Source organism: Protopterus annectens, chromosome 5.part0 (assembly GCF_019279795.1).
Source record: "Protopterus annectens isolate FY-2018-M chromosome 5.part0, PAN1.0, whole genome shotgun sequence".
Classification (NCBI taxonomy): Eukaryota; Metazoa; Chordata; order Ceratodontiformes; family Protopteridae; genus Protopterus; species Protopterus annectens.
In genome coordinates, this window is record NC_056735.1 from 488,351,422 (window position 1) to 488,365,643 (window position 14,222).

The 14,222-nt window shown below is 37.5% G+C and overlaps 1 protein-coding gene across 1 annotated transcript in view; it reads left to right on the forward strand.

The window, feature by feature from the left end:
• LOC122802686 (cytochrome b-245 heavy chain) overlaps positions 1-14,222 on the forward strand; it is a 430,240-nt gene that overhangs the window by 252,808 nt on the left and 163,210 nt on the right. Inside the window, exons 5-6 of the mRNA XM_044072409.1 lie at positions 997-1,142; positions 13,318-13,499. Of these exons, the coding sequence (XP_043928344.1) occupies positions 997-1,142; positions 13,318-13,499 (328 nt within the window). The remainder of the gene's footprint in view (positions 1-996; positions 1,143-13,317; positions 13,500-14,222) is intronic.

Consider the following 14,222-nt stretch of genomic DNA (forward strand, 5'->3'; position numbering starts at 1 on the left):
CCTTCTGTTTAACTGCTATTCAGCCAGAAAAACTATCCCGTTATTACTACTTTTTATCTGTTATCTTGCCAGTTGCTTGTCCCAGTCTGCCCTTATTGGCCTTCACTTTTACTTCAACTTTGCACAGTAATGGAGTCCCCTGATTTACAACCTGCCCATTTTCCCTTCTTTTCATCTTTCTCTGCTTCAGCACTATTGCACTTTCCTTAACTTAGATCTCACCTATTTCCTGCACCTTAACTTGGAGTGAGTCTCCTTGATAATTATTTGGAAAACAGACTAGGGCATGATTTAAATAAATACATTTCATAGAAGATTTCTGATGGACTCTTACTTGTTCTGTTTTAGCTAACAAGTTAAACTTTGTGATAAAGTACTTCCTAAATTCACCAAAATGTGGGTAATCATTTATCTCACAACAGATTACATTACATCTGGCAACAACCAGACTTGAAATAATAGTGACATATGCCACTAATGTGATGAACTAGATGGGAGAGTATTAAGGAATGGCAGCTTGTCCTGTTAAAAAAACAGGAGGCAACATAGCACATGTTAGAAGAGCTACTGTCTTGTAAGCTGATGGGACTGATTCTCAGGTTTAAGAATGTAGCTTTAATTAAAGGACTCTCAACATAGATGCCATGTACAGTCCACTGATGGACTACTCCATTTGTGACACCTTTACCTGCAGTAGTGTAACCACCACCTTGCTTTAATAGGTCAAAGTTTATGAGGAACACAAACCAAACTTCCAAAGAAGGTTGCAAAAGTCTGGTTATAGATAGTTTGAAGCAAAAACCTAAATAAATTTGGATTGACTAAAAGAAAAAAAACTGTGATCAGATGCAGTGGCATGTTAAAGATTTAAATAAAATATGAATAATGTTTAATTCTGTTCTGTTGGTGAGATTAATTCATATCTAATGAATATAACCATAAATGAAACTAATATTAAATAATCCTATTAATATTTCTCCTTGTTATTTGTTACAGCTATTCATACAGTTGCACATTTATTCAATGTTGAATGGTTTGTGACGTCCCATCTACAAAATACTAGTTCTATTCAGTTTGTACTTTCTAAAATTGGAGATAAACCAGGAGAAAACTATTTGAATCCAGTTCGTACTAACGACACAGTAAGACTTATTTTTTTTGTACAATTTTTTTATGTGATGTTAGTAAACTTAATGGCATTGCAGTGTCCTTGTTTAGCTAAAATCCAACCAGTAAGCAGATGTTTGCCTTTCTTGTTATTATTGTTTTAGTTAACAGTGCATTAACTTTTTTGATTAATAATGAAAATATATAATGCTTCTGCTATAAATAAAAATATGTTGTGATGTCCTTGTCAAATTTAAAATGAATTAAAATCTAGGAAAAAAATATGGCACATTTTAAATAAAAAACTACACTTTGTTTATGAAAAATCCATCTTTTTCCTGATATTGGTGCATAAGCATGGCACTCCGTGCCCTTCAAAGTTGTCAGTACTGACTCTCATGCTGTAGCAGATACAGCAGTGCAAAGGGGGCTGTGTGCACTCAACTAACAGGTTTAGAAGCTATAACACACACACTGTTCTGCTGCACAGGGCTGTTTCTGGACTTGACTAACATCTTTAAAAGCTATATCAAAGTACAGGGAAAGCAAGCACTTAGGAACAGCATCAGATATACTAACCACATGAAATACTCTAACACACTTGGGGCCGGACAGCAACCACTTCAGAACTGTATCAACTGACAGAGCTTTAATAGTTGTGAAGTGCATTAATCTGATACACAAACTGAAGCTGAAGCTCCTTGTATTACAAATCATTATGACTTAGTCTCTGCATTTGTAAACTAATTTATTGTATGATTTCGTAATGGATGTCAAAATTCACCACTTGAATCTTCCTCTAAAGGCACATTGTTTGAACACATAGTAATATGGTTAAGATCACACAGACCTAAACGTAATCTTCTGTACTTGTATACATGACTGTTTACACAGCACTTATGGGAAAAAGCATAGCCCAGAGAGAACATCTTAATCTGGAACAGACAGCATTAGGAGCTTTGTGGACTGTATTAATTCTCAAAACATAAAATACCCCATTAAAAATACAAAAGATCCAATCTGCATACTCAAAGGTATTTCACTTGAGGTGGCATTGTCTGTCTCAGAAATATCTGGAATGCTTGATGTTTACTGGTAATTATAGTCCTGAAAAATAGTATTTCTGATGCTGTACTAGCACTGGTATCCAATAGAAGGTCTCAGCAAATTATCAGAATGACTATATTACCACTGGTGTCCAGTACAAGATCCAAGTCACTTATCAGCACTGTTGTACAACCGCTAGTGTCCAATAGAAGGTCTCAGCAACTTATCAGCACTGCTGTATTACTGCTGGTGTCCAGTGCAAGATCCCAGTTGCCTACCAGCATTGCTGTACTACCACTGGTGTCCAGTAGAAGGTCTCAGTAAATTAGCAACACTGCTGTACTACCACTGGTGTCCAGCTGAAAGTCTCAGTAAATTACCAACACTGTTGTACTACCACTGGTGTCCAGTAGAAGGTCTCAGTAGCTTACCAGCATTGCTGTACTACCACTGGTGTCCAGCAGAAGGTCTCAGTAGCTTACCAGCATTGCTGTACTACCACTGGTGTCCAGTTGAAGGTCTCAGTAACTTACCAGCAGTGCTGTACTACCACTGGTGTCCAGTAGAAGGCCTCAGTAACTTACCAGCATTAAACAAAAAACAAACAAAAAATCCGGAACAACTAATAAAAATAAATTAAACCGAACCAGAGCCACAAAAAGATGACAAAACATTTAATTCAACACATCCACAGTAAGTGCTTTCATCCACTAAGGACTTATTCAGATTGTATAATGTGTTACAAAAAATACAATCATTAAATACACATGATCTATGATGTCACATGACATAATTTTTTCCTTTTAAGGAAAGCAATGAACTCCTTCCTGTCATTCAGATCAGGTGGATGCCAAGCATTCAGTTTTACTTGCCATTCATACTCCTTCCAACTCAATTCTTCTTCTGCATCAAATTTTTTATCTGCTTCCAAAACTTCATCCAAAACACAAAACTTAAAATTTACTTTGCACGTGTTGTCCTTATAATGCTTACTTAAAGCATTTTTATCATCTTGCACACTTACAGCATACTTGTGCTCATACATTTTTTCATTTAATTCCCTTGTTGTTCGCCCTACATAAAATGCAGTACATAACATACAATCAAATACACTACAAATCTTGATTTGCAAGTGTATCTGCCTTTTATATGCACCCATGCAGTACCCACTTTGATATCTTTGACCTCAGTCAACAGCAAATCACATAAACTGCACATTAAGCATTTGTACATTCCTGGATTGCTGCATTTTAACACTTTACTGCTTAACTGACTCTGAAATAAAATTGTAAGGCTTTTACCTTTTTTTCTGCACAATGACTGGGGTATCTCCCATCTTTTGACCTACTTCAGTACTGCACCTTAAAAATTTCCAATTGTGTTTTATAATATTTTTTATGGTATGAGCATCAACACTGTTAGTAACTTGCATAGAAGTTTTGAAATCTTTTATTTCCTTCTGTTTTGCTATTACTACCCCATCACTCCTGTTCTTAACAATTTCTCTGTAGCAGAGTTCTACATCATTTTTGGGATACCCTCTGCTGATAAACGTATCACACAGACTCATACATTCCTTACTAAAAGTATGATCTTCATCAGTTAGATGGTGTACTCTAGTCAGTTGACCTTTGACAATATTTGTTTTGGTCTTTTTGGGGTACATATTATCATAATGCAAAAAAAATCGTTTTGAACCTCCTTCTTGTGAATAGCTATAACCAACTTGCCATTAACCTTGGTAATATTTAGATCTAAAAAATTAATAGTCACACCATCATAGATATAAGTAAATTTAAGAAAAGAACAAACATTATTAAGATAACTCAAGAATTCTTCCAATAATTTAACATCACCCCTCCAAATTAAAAAAGCATCAACAATAAAATGCTTAAAAAATGCAATATATCTCATATAACTACTTTCAAACACATGACACTTCCCATCCATGCATAAAAATATTGGCGTAGCTAAGGGCCATGGCGGCACCCATCGCTACACCATTTTCTTGTTTAAACAACTTACCATTAAACTCAAAACAATTATAATTGAGAATAGTGGCTAACATCTCCATAAGGAGACCAACCATATTGGAAGAAAACTTCTTAGAATTCAAAATTTCAAGCCTAACAACCTCCATACCCTCATCATTGGGAATAACGGTATACGATGATTTTACATCAAGGGTGACAAGAATATCATTGTTAGCCATTATTCTCAATTATAATTTTTTGAGTTTAATGGTAAGTTGTTTAAGGAATGTATGAGTCTGTGTGATAAGTTTATCAGCAGAGGGTATCCCAAAAATGATGTAGAACTCTGCTACAGAGAAATTGTTAAGAATAGGAGTGATGGGGTAGTAATAGCAAAACAGAAGGAAATAAAAGATTTCAAAACTTCTATGCAAGTTACTAACAGTGTTGATGCTCATACCATAAAAAATATTATAAAAGACAATTGGAAATTTTTAAAGTGCAGTACTGAAGTAGGTCAAAAGGTGGGAGATGCCCCAGTCTTTGTGCAGAAAAAAGGTAAAAGCCTTAAACATTTATTTCAGAGTCAGTTAAGCAGTAAAATGTTAAATACAGCTATCCAGGAATGTACAAATGTTTAATGTGCAGTTTATGTGATTTGATGTTGACTGAGGTCAAAGATATTAAAGTAGGTACTGCATGGGTGCATACAAAAGGCAGATACACTTGTAAATTAAGATTTGTAGTGTATTTGATTGTTTGTATGTCATGTACTGCATTTTATGTAGGGCGAACAACAAGAGAATTAAATAAAAGAATGTATTTTCAGAAAACAAGTTTGCTGTAAGTGTGCAAGATGATAAAAATGCTTTAAGTAAGCATTATAAGGACAACAAGTGCAAAGTAAATTTTAAGTTTTGTGTTTTGGGTGAAGTTTTGGAAGCAGATAAAAAATTTGATGCAGAAGAAGAATTGAGTTGGAAGGAGTATGAATGGCAAGTAAAACTGAACTCTTGCCATCCACCTGGTTTAAATGACAAGAAAGAGTTAATTGCTTTCCTTAAAAGGAAAAAATTATGTCATGTGACATCATAGATCATGTGTATTTAATGATTGTATTTTTTGTAACACATTATACAGTCTGAAGAAGTCCTTAGTGGATGAAAGCGCTTACTGTGGATGTGTTGAATTAAAAGTTTTGTCATTTTTTTGTGGCTCTGGTTCGGTTTAATTTATTTTTATTAACTTAGCAGAATTGCTGTACTACCACTGATGTCCAGTACAAAATCCCAATCACTTACCAACATTGCTTTACTACCACTTGTTATCCAGTAGAAGTTCACAGTCACTTACCAGCATTGCTGTACTACCACTGGTTTCCAGTAGAAGTTCTCAGTAACTTACCAGCACTGCTGTACTATGAGTGGTGTCTAGCACAAGATCCCATTTGCCTGCCAGCATTGCTGTACTACCACTGGTGTCTGGTAGAAGTTCTCAGTAACTTACTAGCACCACTTTACTACCACTAGTGTCCAGTAGAAGGTCTCAGTAACTTACCAGCACTACTGTACTATGACTGGTGTCCAGTACAAGATCCAGGTCACTAACCAGCATTGCTGTATTACCACTGGTGTCCAGTAAAGGGTCTCAGTAACTTAGCAGTACTGCTTTACTACCACTTCTGTCCAGTACAAGATCCTGGTCACTTACAAACATTGCTGTACTACCACTGATCTCCAATAGACGTTACCAGTCACTTATCATAATCACTGCATTGCCACTAGTGTTCAATAGAAATTACCAGTCACTTACCAGCATAGTTCTCAACTGTCCCTGATTTTGCAGAATATCCCTAATCTTGCCCTATATTTTTGCTCTGTCCTGGTAATGTGCTTGACTTTCTGGTAAATCACTGAGGATTGCAGTCAGTCAGTAATGTTATACATTGCAGTCCCATATTTATTCTTTGAAAAATCCATGATTATGCAAATACTGCCACACTATTGATTTCCTATGTGACTTGATGCCCACTTTATTTGCAGTCCAACATATATTTTTTTCTTTAAAACTTTAAACTTTATTTAGCTTAATTACAACCCATGTAGCATATGGTACAATGATAAATACGTTTTCCAAGTAGATGTAAGGGACAACCACAAGCATTCGTATTCTGATATTTAACTGTTTATCATAAGACTGTTGCTTTTTTCCATGTGTACTCTACTCTCTCACAGCCCAGTCCATATTAATGTTATTTAACAATGTAATCAGTGTCACTCCTTGAATCCTGTTCTGTCATGCCCTGTATTTCAACTGCCCATCCTCCTAGTCCTCCTGTGAGATATCAGCTATATATTCTAATTACTCTCCTTCTATTATAGTGTAAGTGCTTCCACTCACACACTAGAGGAGTTAAGAGAAGTTCTTTCAGCTAGCTGTGGAATGCATGGACATTATTGTAGTCCACAGCTAGCTGAAAAAATTAGAATGTAGGGATATTACTACATTCCACAGTCAGGGCTTTCCTTTGGTTAACTGGTACCCTAGGCAAAAGTGGTCCACATTGCCCCCCCCCCACACCACCCACCCACTGCCCTCATCCTGTTCTACCTACACTATCCAGATTACGTTTTTCTTTCCTTTTTTACAGTTTGTCTTACTATTCATTTTTCCTGTATTCACTCAACACTTTTTAAAGAAACCATTTTTCTACTACAAAAAAAAAAAAAAACAAAAAAAAAAACAAATAAATGTTGAAAAAAGCACCCCTGCTAGAGTGGTGCCCTAGGCGGCTACCTGGTTGGCCTATGCCAAAGGCCGGCTATGTCCACAGCTAACTGAAAGAACTAGAATGTAGGGGCATTACTGCATTCCAGAGCTACCCAAAAGAACTAGAATGCAGGGAGATTACTGCATTCCAGAGCTACCTGAAGGAACTTGAATGCAGGGATATTACTGCATTCCAGAGCTACCCAAAAGTACTAGAATGCAGGGACATTACTGCATTCCAGAACTAGCGAAAAAATTAGAATGCAGGGACATTACTTCAGTCATAGCCAGACTGAATAATAGAGTCTATATTACAAGATCGAATGCTTAGGTGATCGAACATCTAAACATCAAACTTGTAATATTGAAAGCAAAAAACAACAAACAGACGATTTAACGCAGGGAACGATTTCCCTTGGCTGTTCACTGGATTTTGCCATTTTGTCTACTATAGAGCAATCTTGAAGGTGGTATAGTTAGCTAGGGTGTGTGTGGGGCACAGCCCCCCACATCGGGGGTGTGGGGGGCAAAGCCCCCCACTTAGTTTGGGTGTAAAGTTATTTTTCTTTTTCCATGGCTGACTGATGTGTTTTCCTGCACTGTTTGACATTTTTGGGTTCGATATTACAAGTTCGATGCTTAGGTGCTTGATCACCTAAGCATTCGATCTTGTAATATAGATGTGAATAATGACCATTTTACTTGAAAAGAATAAGCATAAAATGAAAATAATGAAGAATGATTTTTATCAAGCTGAATTAAATTACCAAATAAAGAAGCAATAAATATCTGGAAATTAATTAACTTCTTATTCAAAGTCTCCAGATGTGTAATATTCTTTGATTGAAATTATTTGCTCTGACTTTCATTTCAGTGGAGACTTTCACTGATCACTTTCTCTATACCTGATCCTTCTGCTACCATTGTTAACAATTCATACTGCTTCCCGTCTGGCATTACCCCCCCCCCCCCCGACTTTCAGAGCTTGATGACACTGCTCCAAAAGAGCCTCCCTTCCACTGGAAAGCCTACCATTGTCTTCACTTTATTTTCAGAACTCCAGCAATACCTTCTGCTCTCATTCTCTCTGCCATGTGTTAAACCTACCATGGTCTAGTATAGCTCAAGGGTTAGTAGTAAGCTAGCTAACTTTGCCGGCCATTTTAAGCAAAGCCAATTTCCCTTTTTGTGCTCAAAATAATCCATTCCATTTGGTTATGTATTGACCTTACCCATTATATGGTTAGTATCACTCTTAATGAGAATAAATGGGATCATACCACAGATAATCTGAGGGGATCAATACATGGGATAAATCATTTAGGAGCTGCATCTGTCCATTAGTAGTACAGAAGGCAGTCCTGGGCTAAATTTTCTGTTTCTAATTGATAGATGTAAGTTGTGCTTGAAAATGGACAGGGATGAACTATTATGTGGATGGGGAGTCTGTTGATGTTGTGGAAGAGGTTTAGATCCCTAGACTGAGTATTTCTGATGTAGTTTGACTGGCTGATGTGCAGTAAATCCATCAGTAATGAGTTGGAGGATGCCCTGAATGCCAGATACAGGTCACCTCTTAGCAGTCTGTTGGATTTGCAGTAAAGTGACTGGGCTTCTAGTCGGTCCATGTAGGACATGTTGTTTAGGCCTTGTGTCCTTTTAGTAAGGTACTATTGGCCTATTCCTCATATTCTGGAAAGATCACCATCATATTTTTTCAATATGCCTTGAATTGTCTCATCAGTGGCAATCATAGGTCTGTCTTTCTCTTTGTTCTCCATCTCCATACTATTCAAACTGTTATTGCCACACAGTTAAAGGATGATGCATCACCCTTCAGGACTCATGCAATATGAAGGTTTACTATTAAAATGTTGAAAATTAAAATTATTTCCGTTCAACACTATGAAATAAAAAAAAAAACAAAAGTCAAAATGCAGAGCATGGCACAATGTTGAATCAGCTGGACAAATTCAGCAGATTCGACATTGTTGCTGAACACATTATGTGATGTCCATATAGGAGCTCAGGTAAAGAAAACTTCTATATCTAACATCACGTTATTTCTAATGGACTTGTATAGTTTGCTCATCGCAGGCACAGTAATTTTATTAAAAGTAAACACCAGGAATGCATAACACATTGGTTGTTATTTATCTTCTTAATGAACTCTTGTCACTCTGAATTATCAAAACATTCACACAATCTCCCAATGAAATGATTCGCTACTGATCTATTTAGTCCAGTTCCATTCTATCCTCAAAACAAAATTTAGTCTGGAATTCACTTCAGTCCAGAATTAATTACAAAGAGAATTACTCACTGGAAACATCAAGAAAACCAAAATGCTGGTCCAGTGAAACAGATGGATAAAACCCTGACTATGGCCCAGGTGACCCAAGTTCAAATAGCAGCTCAGGTGATTGACTGTATGGACAGGGAAGATGGGCATGACCATCCTGGAGGAGGAGGGAAACAGTCCTGATTGGACCACACTCATGGAGTTTGATTTCTCAGATACAGACAGAGGAAACAACTGCAAGATGCTGCCAAATGGAGGGTAGAGTATCCTGCAGATATCACCCCCCTTACATAAATGTGGGGGACGTCCAACACTAACACCCACTGTACTTTCCCACACATGGTGTTATCAGATTGATGTAAGGGTGAGGACCAATAGGTAAAACACCCTCTCTATAATTGTATGATGCTGCCCCAGGATGCCTCTATCCCCTGCCAGCCTCAAACATTGCTGGAGAAAGTTCAGGGATGGTGACATGAGTTGTCAGACCTAGTAATCAGGGAAAGACACTAGCAGCAATTTATAGTTATCTGTAAGGGAAATAGAAATAAAAAAAGAACCAAGCCAGTGTTGATTTAATTTTGTTTGGCGCATGCCATACACAGGCATCTTCTACCTGCCTAAAGGTGCTCTTAACAAGGTTCTTAGCAAATTTACAATTTAGCACAGTGCAGGCATGTTTCTCCCGACTAGATGGCACTCTTGACAAGGTGGTGAGTACATAGAAAATCTGCCAGTGGACAGGTACCTAGATCTCAGAATGGCTCCTTTGTTGTAATTGTTTTTCCAAAATATTGATGATATTCTGTATAAACATCATGCAGAGCTGAAAGATGCAAATGGTTATCTCATCATCTCATTCCAGAAGATTAGATTGCTCAAGGCAAGGGAGTCCCCAACCCAACAATTGCACCTGCCCTTCTCATTGTTACTGCTTTATCTCTAACGGCCAAAGAATTTAGGCATTAACATGCCTTGTTTGACATTCCAGTCTGCTTTCAACCCCTCATGTTCTTCTGTGCAAATGACACTTAGCTATCTAGTTCTGCTTCTACCCATCTCCTCTACTTCACCCTAATTTTCATATTCCTATATCTCTGCTGCATTTCTTTTTTTTCATTTGTATTTCTCATTCTTTATGTCTACTAGTGTACTTCATTCCTCAGCGTCGATCCCCAATACATTCTCTCAAATATTCAGGGATGGTAAGACTTTTTTCTAAGTATTCTTCTTCTTCTTTCGACTTTTCCTGGTTAGGGGTCGCCACAGTGGATCACCTGTCCACTCATGATTGGCAGTGGAGTTTTACAGTGTCGAGTTGCCAGCCCAGTGCCCAACCTTCCACAGAAGGCACACACATGCACACACTCACACCTAGGGCCAATTTAGAGTGTCCAATCCACCTACAGCATGTCTTTGGGATGTGAGAGGAAACCGGAGCACCCGGAGGAAACCCACGCAACCACAGGGAGGACATGCAGCCTCCACACAGAAGGCACCCCAGCTAAGAATCGAACCGGAGAACCTCTTGCTGTGAGGCGGCAATGCTAACCGTTGCACCACCGTGGCTGCCCACTTTTTTCTAAGTATACTGTCGATATTTGTTTACTGAGTTTTTTTAACTATCATATGCCTGTATATGCTTAAGCATGTATACATTTAAGACAGTAAAAGACAATGAATAGTTAAAGCCAAAACCACTTTGTACATATTTTAAATTATTTACAATAAGCCTAGCTGTGCCCATCAAAAGTTCAGTGTTCCAAAGGTAACTATTTAACGTCTAGGGAGCAACTTTGCTGAGTCCCAAAATGTGGATATTGAATGGCAGAATATCTTAACTTATACTAAATCTGAGATCATCATTTCCTCAAATATTCCCTTTTCTATGCAGTATTATTAGTATAGATTCCTCTACCAGGCTGTCAACAAACACTCCTAAAAATAAAGCATCTAAGCAGCATCTAAAAGCATGTCTCTATTTCAAATGCTTAAGTCAAGGCTGGTGTCTAGTTCCAGAGGACAAGGACAGGAAATGAAAAGAACATCCTGCCTGGTTTCTCTAACCAAGTCCTCAGAACAGCTAGCAACCCCTTGCCTAACAACAAAGCTATTTTGCAGATACATAGGTTCAGCAGCATTTTCAAGTCAATGGGACCCAGATAATGTAGTGCACAGAAGGTTAAGGTAAGGATCTAAAACACACATCTTGTTGCAACCAGCAACCAGCACAGATCCCACAACACAGGAATAATGTATCATGTTCTCGGTGTACCAGTTTGCTGCCTAACAGCAGAATTTTGCACATGTTGTAAACAGTCTAGATCACTATCCAAAAGCCTAGGTAAAGAGCACTGCAATAGCTGAAATGAGACAACCCTACAACATTTACTACCAACACTAGGTCCAATTATAGTATACTGTGCTTGGTCTGCACAATATTGTTTAGGTAGAAATACAATGTCTTGATGATAGCTGATACCTTGTCCCTAAGTCTCATTCCTTTATCACGAGCAATGCCCAGATCTTGAACACAATAAACAAATTCCAGTAGGTTCCTACCATAAATGATCAATGGTGAGAGAAGGTTTTCAAGTGCTCTCAGTCTTTTTCTGGAAATATGACATAAAACATGCATGCAATTCCATAAACTCAGAGGTCATAACAAGAAAATGTTTAATTTACTATATTTATTATTATAGTGCACACATTCTGAACTATAAAACCCAACAATTTAACCAAATAATCTCATACAATGAACCTGTCCAACTTTTTCTTAGTTTTGTGTTATTCGTCACTTACATTGCTTAGACAAAACGTCATCTGTCGTACCACCTTATTTTCTTTGCTTCTGTGAAACATCTGCTGATTCTTTTTTTCCACATTCCTATGTACTCACTTGCTTTTGCTGTTGTCATGGATTTTGCAATGAAAATAGAACTGCAGTCTCTTCACAGTGCTCCTAGGTGTCAGGCTGTACAGATAAATTCAAACTGTGACAGACATTACCATTTTGCAAAGGGAACCTTTCTTCCATCACACCACTTCATAACAAAGCACTAGAACTACTCAATTCCACTTACTTGATCAATTCCATAAGCTTGCTACCACCCATCCACCACCTTGCAGCTCCACAATAGTAATTTATTGCTTCAAAGACTTTATTATTTGCATAATTTTCATAACTGTCTCTCACTTTTTCTGTTGTTGGCTGTCATTGTCACAAAGAGAAACTCTCCCCAGAAAAGTGAACTGGAATTTGCCCTGGTACCCCAGCCAACCTTCTAGTTAGTATGAGTACTGCCTTGGTCTACAATGAAACTGGGCCACAGGCCAAGTGGGAATAACATGGTTGACAAAACATAAACAAACAAATAACTAATAAATAAATAAAATAACAACTTGATAAATTAACATTTGTGGTGGCTCCAAGAACCACTAGACACTGGCACAGATGTGAATATATTTATTGGCCATGAACATTGAAACTAAGAAAGTGTAGTAATTGGTCAAATTATTATGGCTGCTATAGACTGAGAATGAAGTGTAATGTGACAGCTAATATGTTTGTCTTTTCCCGGTTAGGGGTTGCCACAGCAGAACTCTGGTCCGCTAATGATTGGCAGTAGATTTTTTATGGTGCCGAGTTGCCAGCCTTCAGCGAGGGCATGCCCATTCATGCATGTCTTTCAGAGGCCACTCGACCACAGGGAGGACATGCAGACTCCACACAGAAGGCACTCCAGTTGTGGATCGAACAGGAGAACCTCTTGCTGTGAGGCAACAATGCTACCGCTGTACCACCGTGGCTTCGTGACAGCTAATAATATGTGATTATGAAAAGGAGGGCAGGGGAAACCAGAACTGGTGCTTGGCACATGCACAGATGGCATAGCAATTAAAATGATGTCTAGTAATGAGGAAAGGTTGTTTCTCTGTGGGGCTGTATGAAATGCATTTGTTGGAGTATTGCAGCCAGCATGCAATTATACGTTAAAATGAAGTTGTACAAATAGTTCTTTTACTGTAAGGTGGAATTTATAAGTATGCTAATACTGAGTTGGCTCATTTGGACAGTAACCAAAAAACATATTTATGATGTTTCCTTCTTGTTTCTAGAATCCTACAGAGGTTGCATTTACATATTTGGCTGGACTGACAGGAGTAGTCATTACTTTGGCTTTGATATTAATGATCACATCATCAACTGAAACAATTAGGAGGTCCTACTTTGAGGTTTTCTGGTACACGCACCACCTCTTTGTTGTCTTCTTCATTGGTCTTGTCATCCATGGAATAAGGTAAGAAATACAAATATTAACAGTAAAACTTAAAACCAAACATATCCATTTTAATTTGTAACTTTGAGGTTTTGAAATAAAAAAAGATTAACTTTCTCGGTGGATTTGTTTTGTTTTCATGATGGATAACCCCCATTTCTTGTATTTGACTTACTAGTATAATTTCTATAGTTCTTATTGGGAAATACTGAAACAGCCCAGAGTACCAGCATAATCAATTTCATGAAAAAATGCAGATACTTTTTATTTAATTTACTATGTAATTATGAAATTTTCAGTCGGGCATTGTCAGGGCAGCTGACAACCTTAAAAAAAGACTCCAAAATAATGATAAAAAAGAAAATTTAGGAACAGAAGAATGCATTCAACAAAGTATTAGAGATTCTTTTAAATAAATGTCATGTACACTGAAATACATTTTTAATATTTTTATTTAGAGATCTGGGTAACTCCTAAGTATGCATTTTGTTGCTTCTGTTAAAATGATTGCTTTCTTTGTCATTTTCCTCAGGCCTTAACATTATTGGCCACAAGTTTCATTCTACTTACAGCTTACTTTGAAACCTAACAGCTTCTACTACAATATAGAGTGAAATAACATAATGGGCCAGATTCCAAAAGAGCTGCTCTTGATGTAAGTGACCACTTACACTGAGATCAGGCTGAGAGCAGGTGTTTTGGAATCTGGTCCCCATATTAAGCCTGTTTATAGATAGGCTTCAC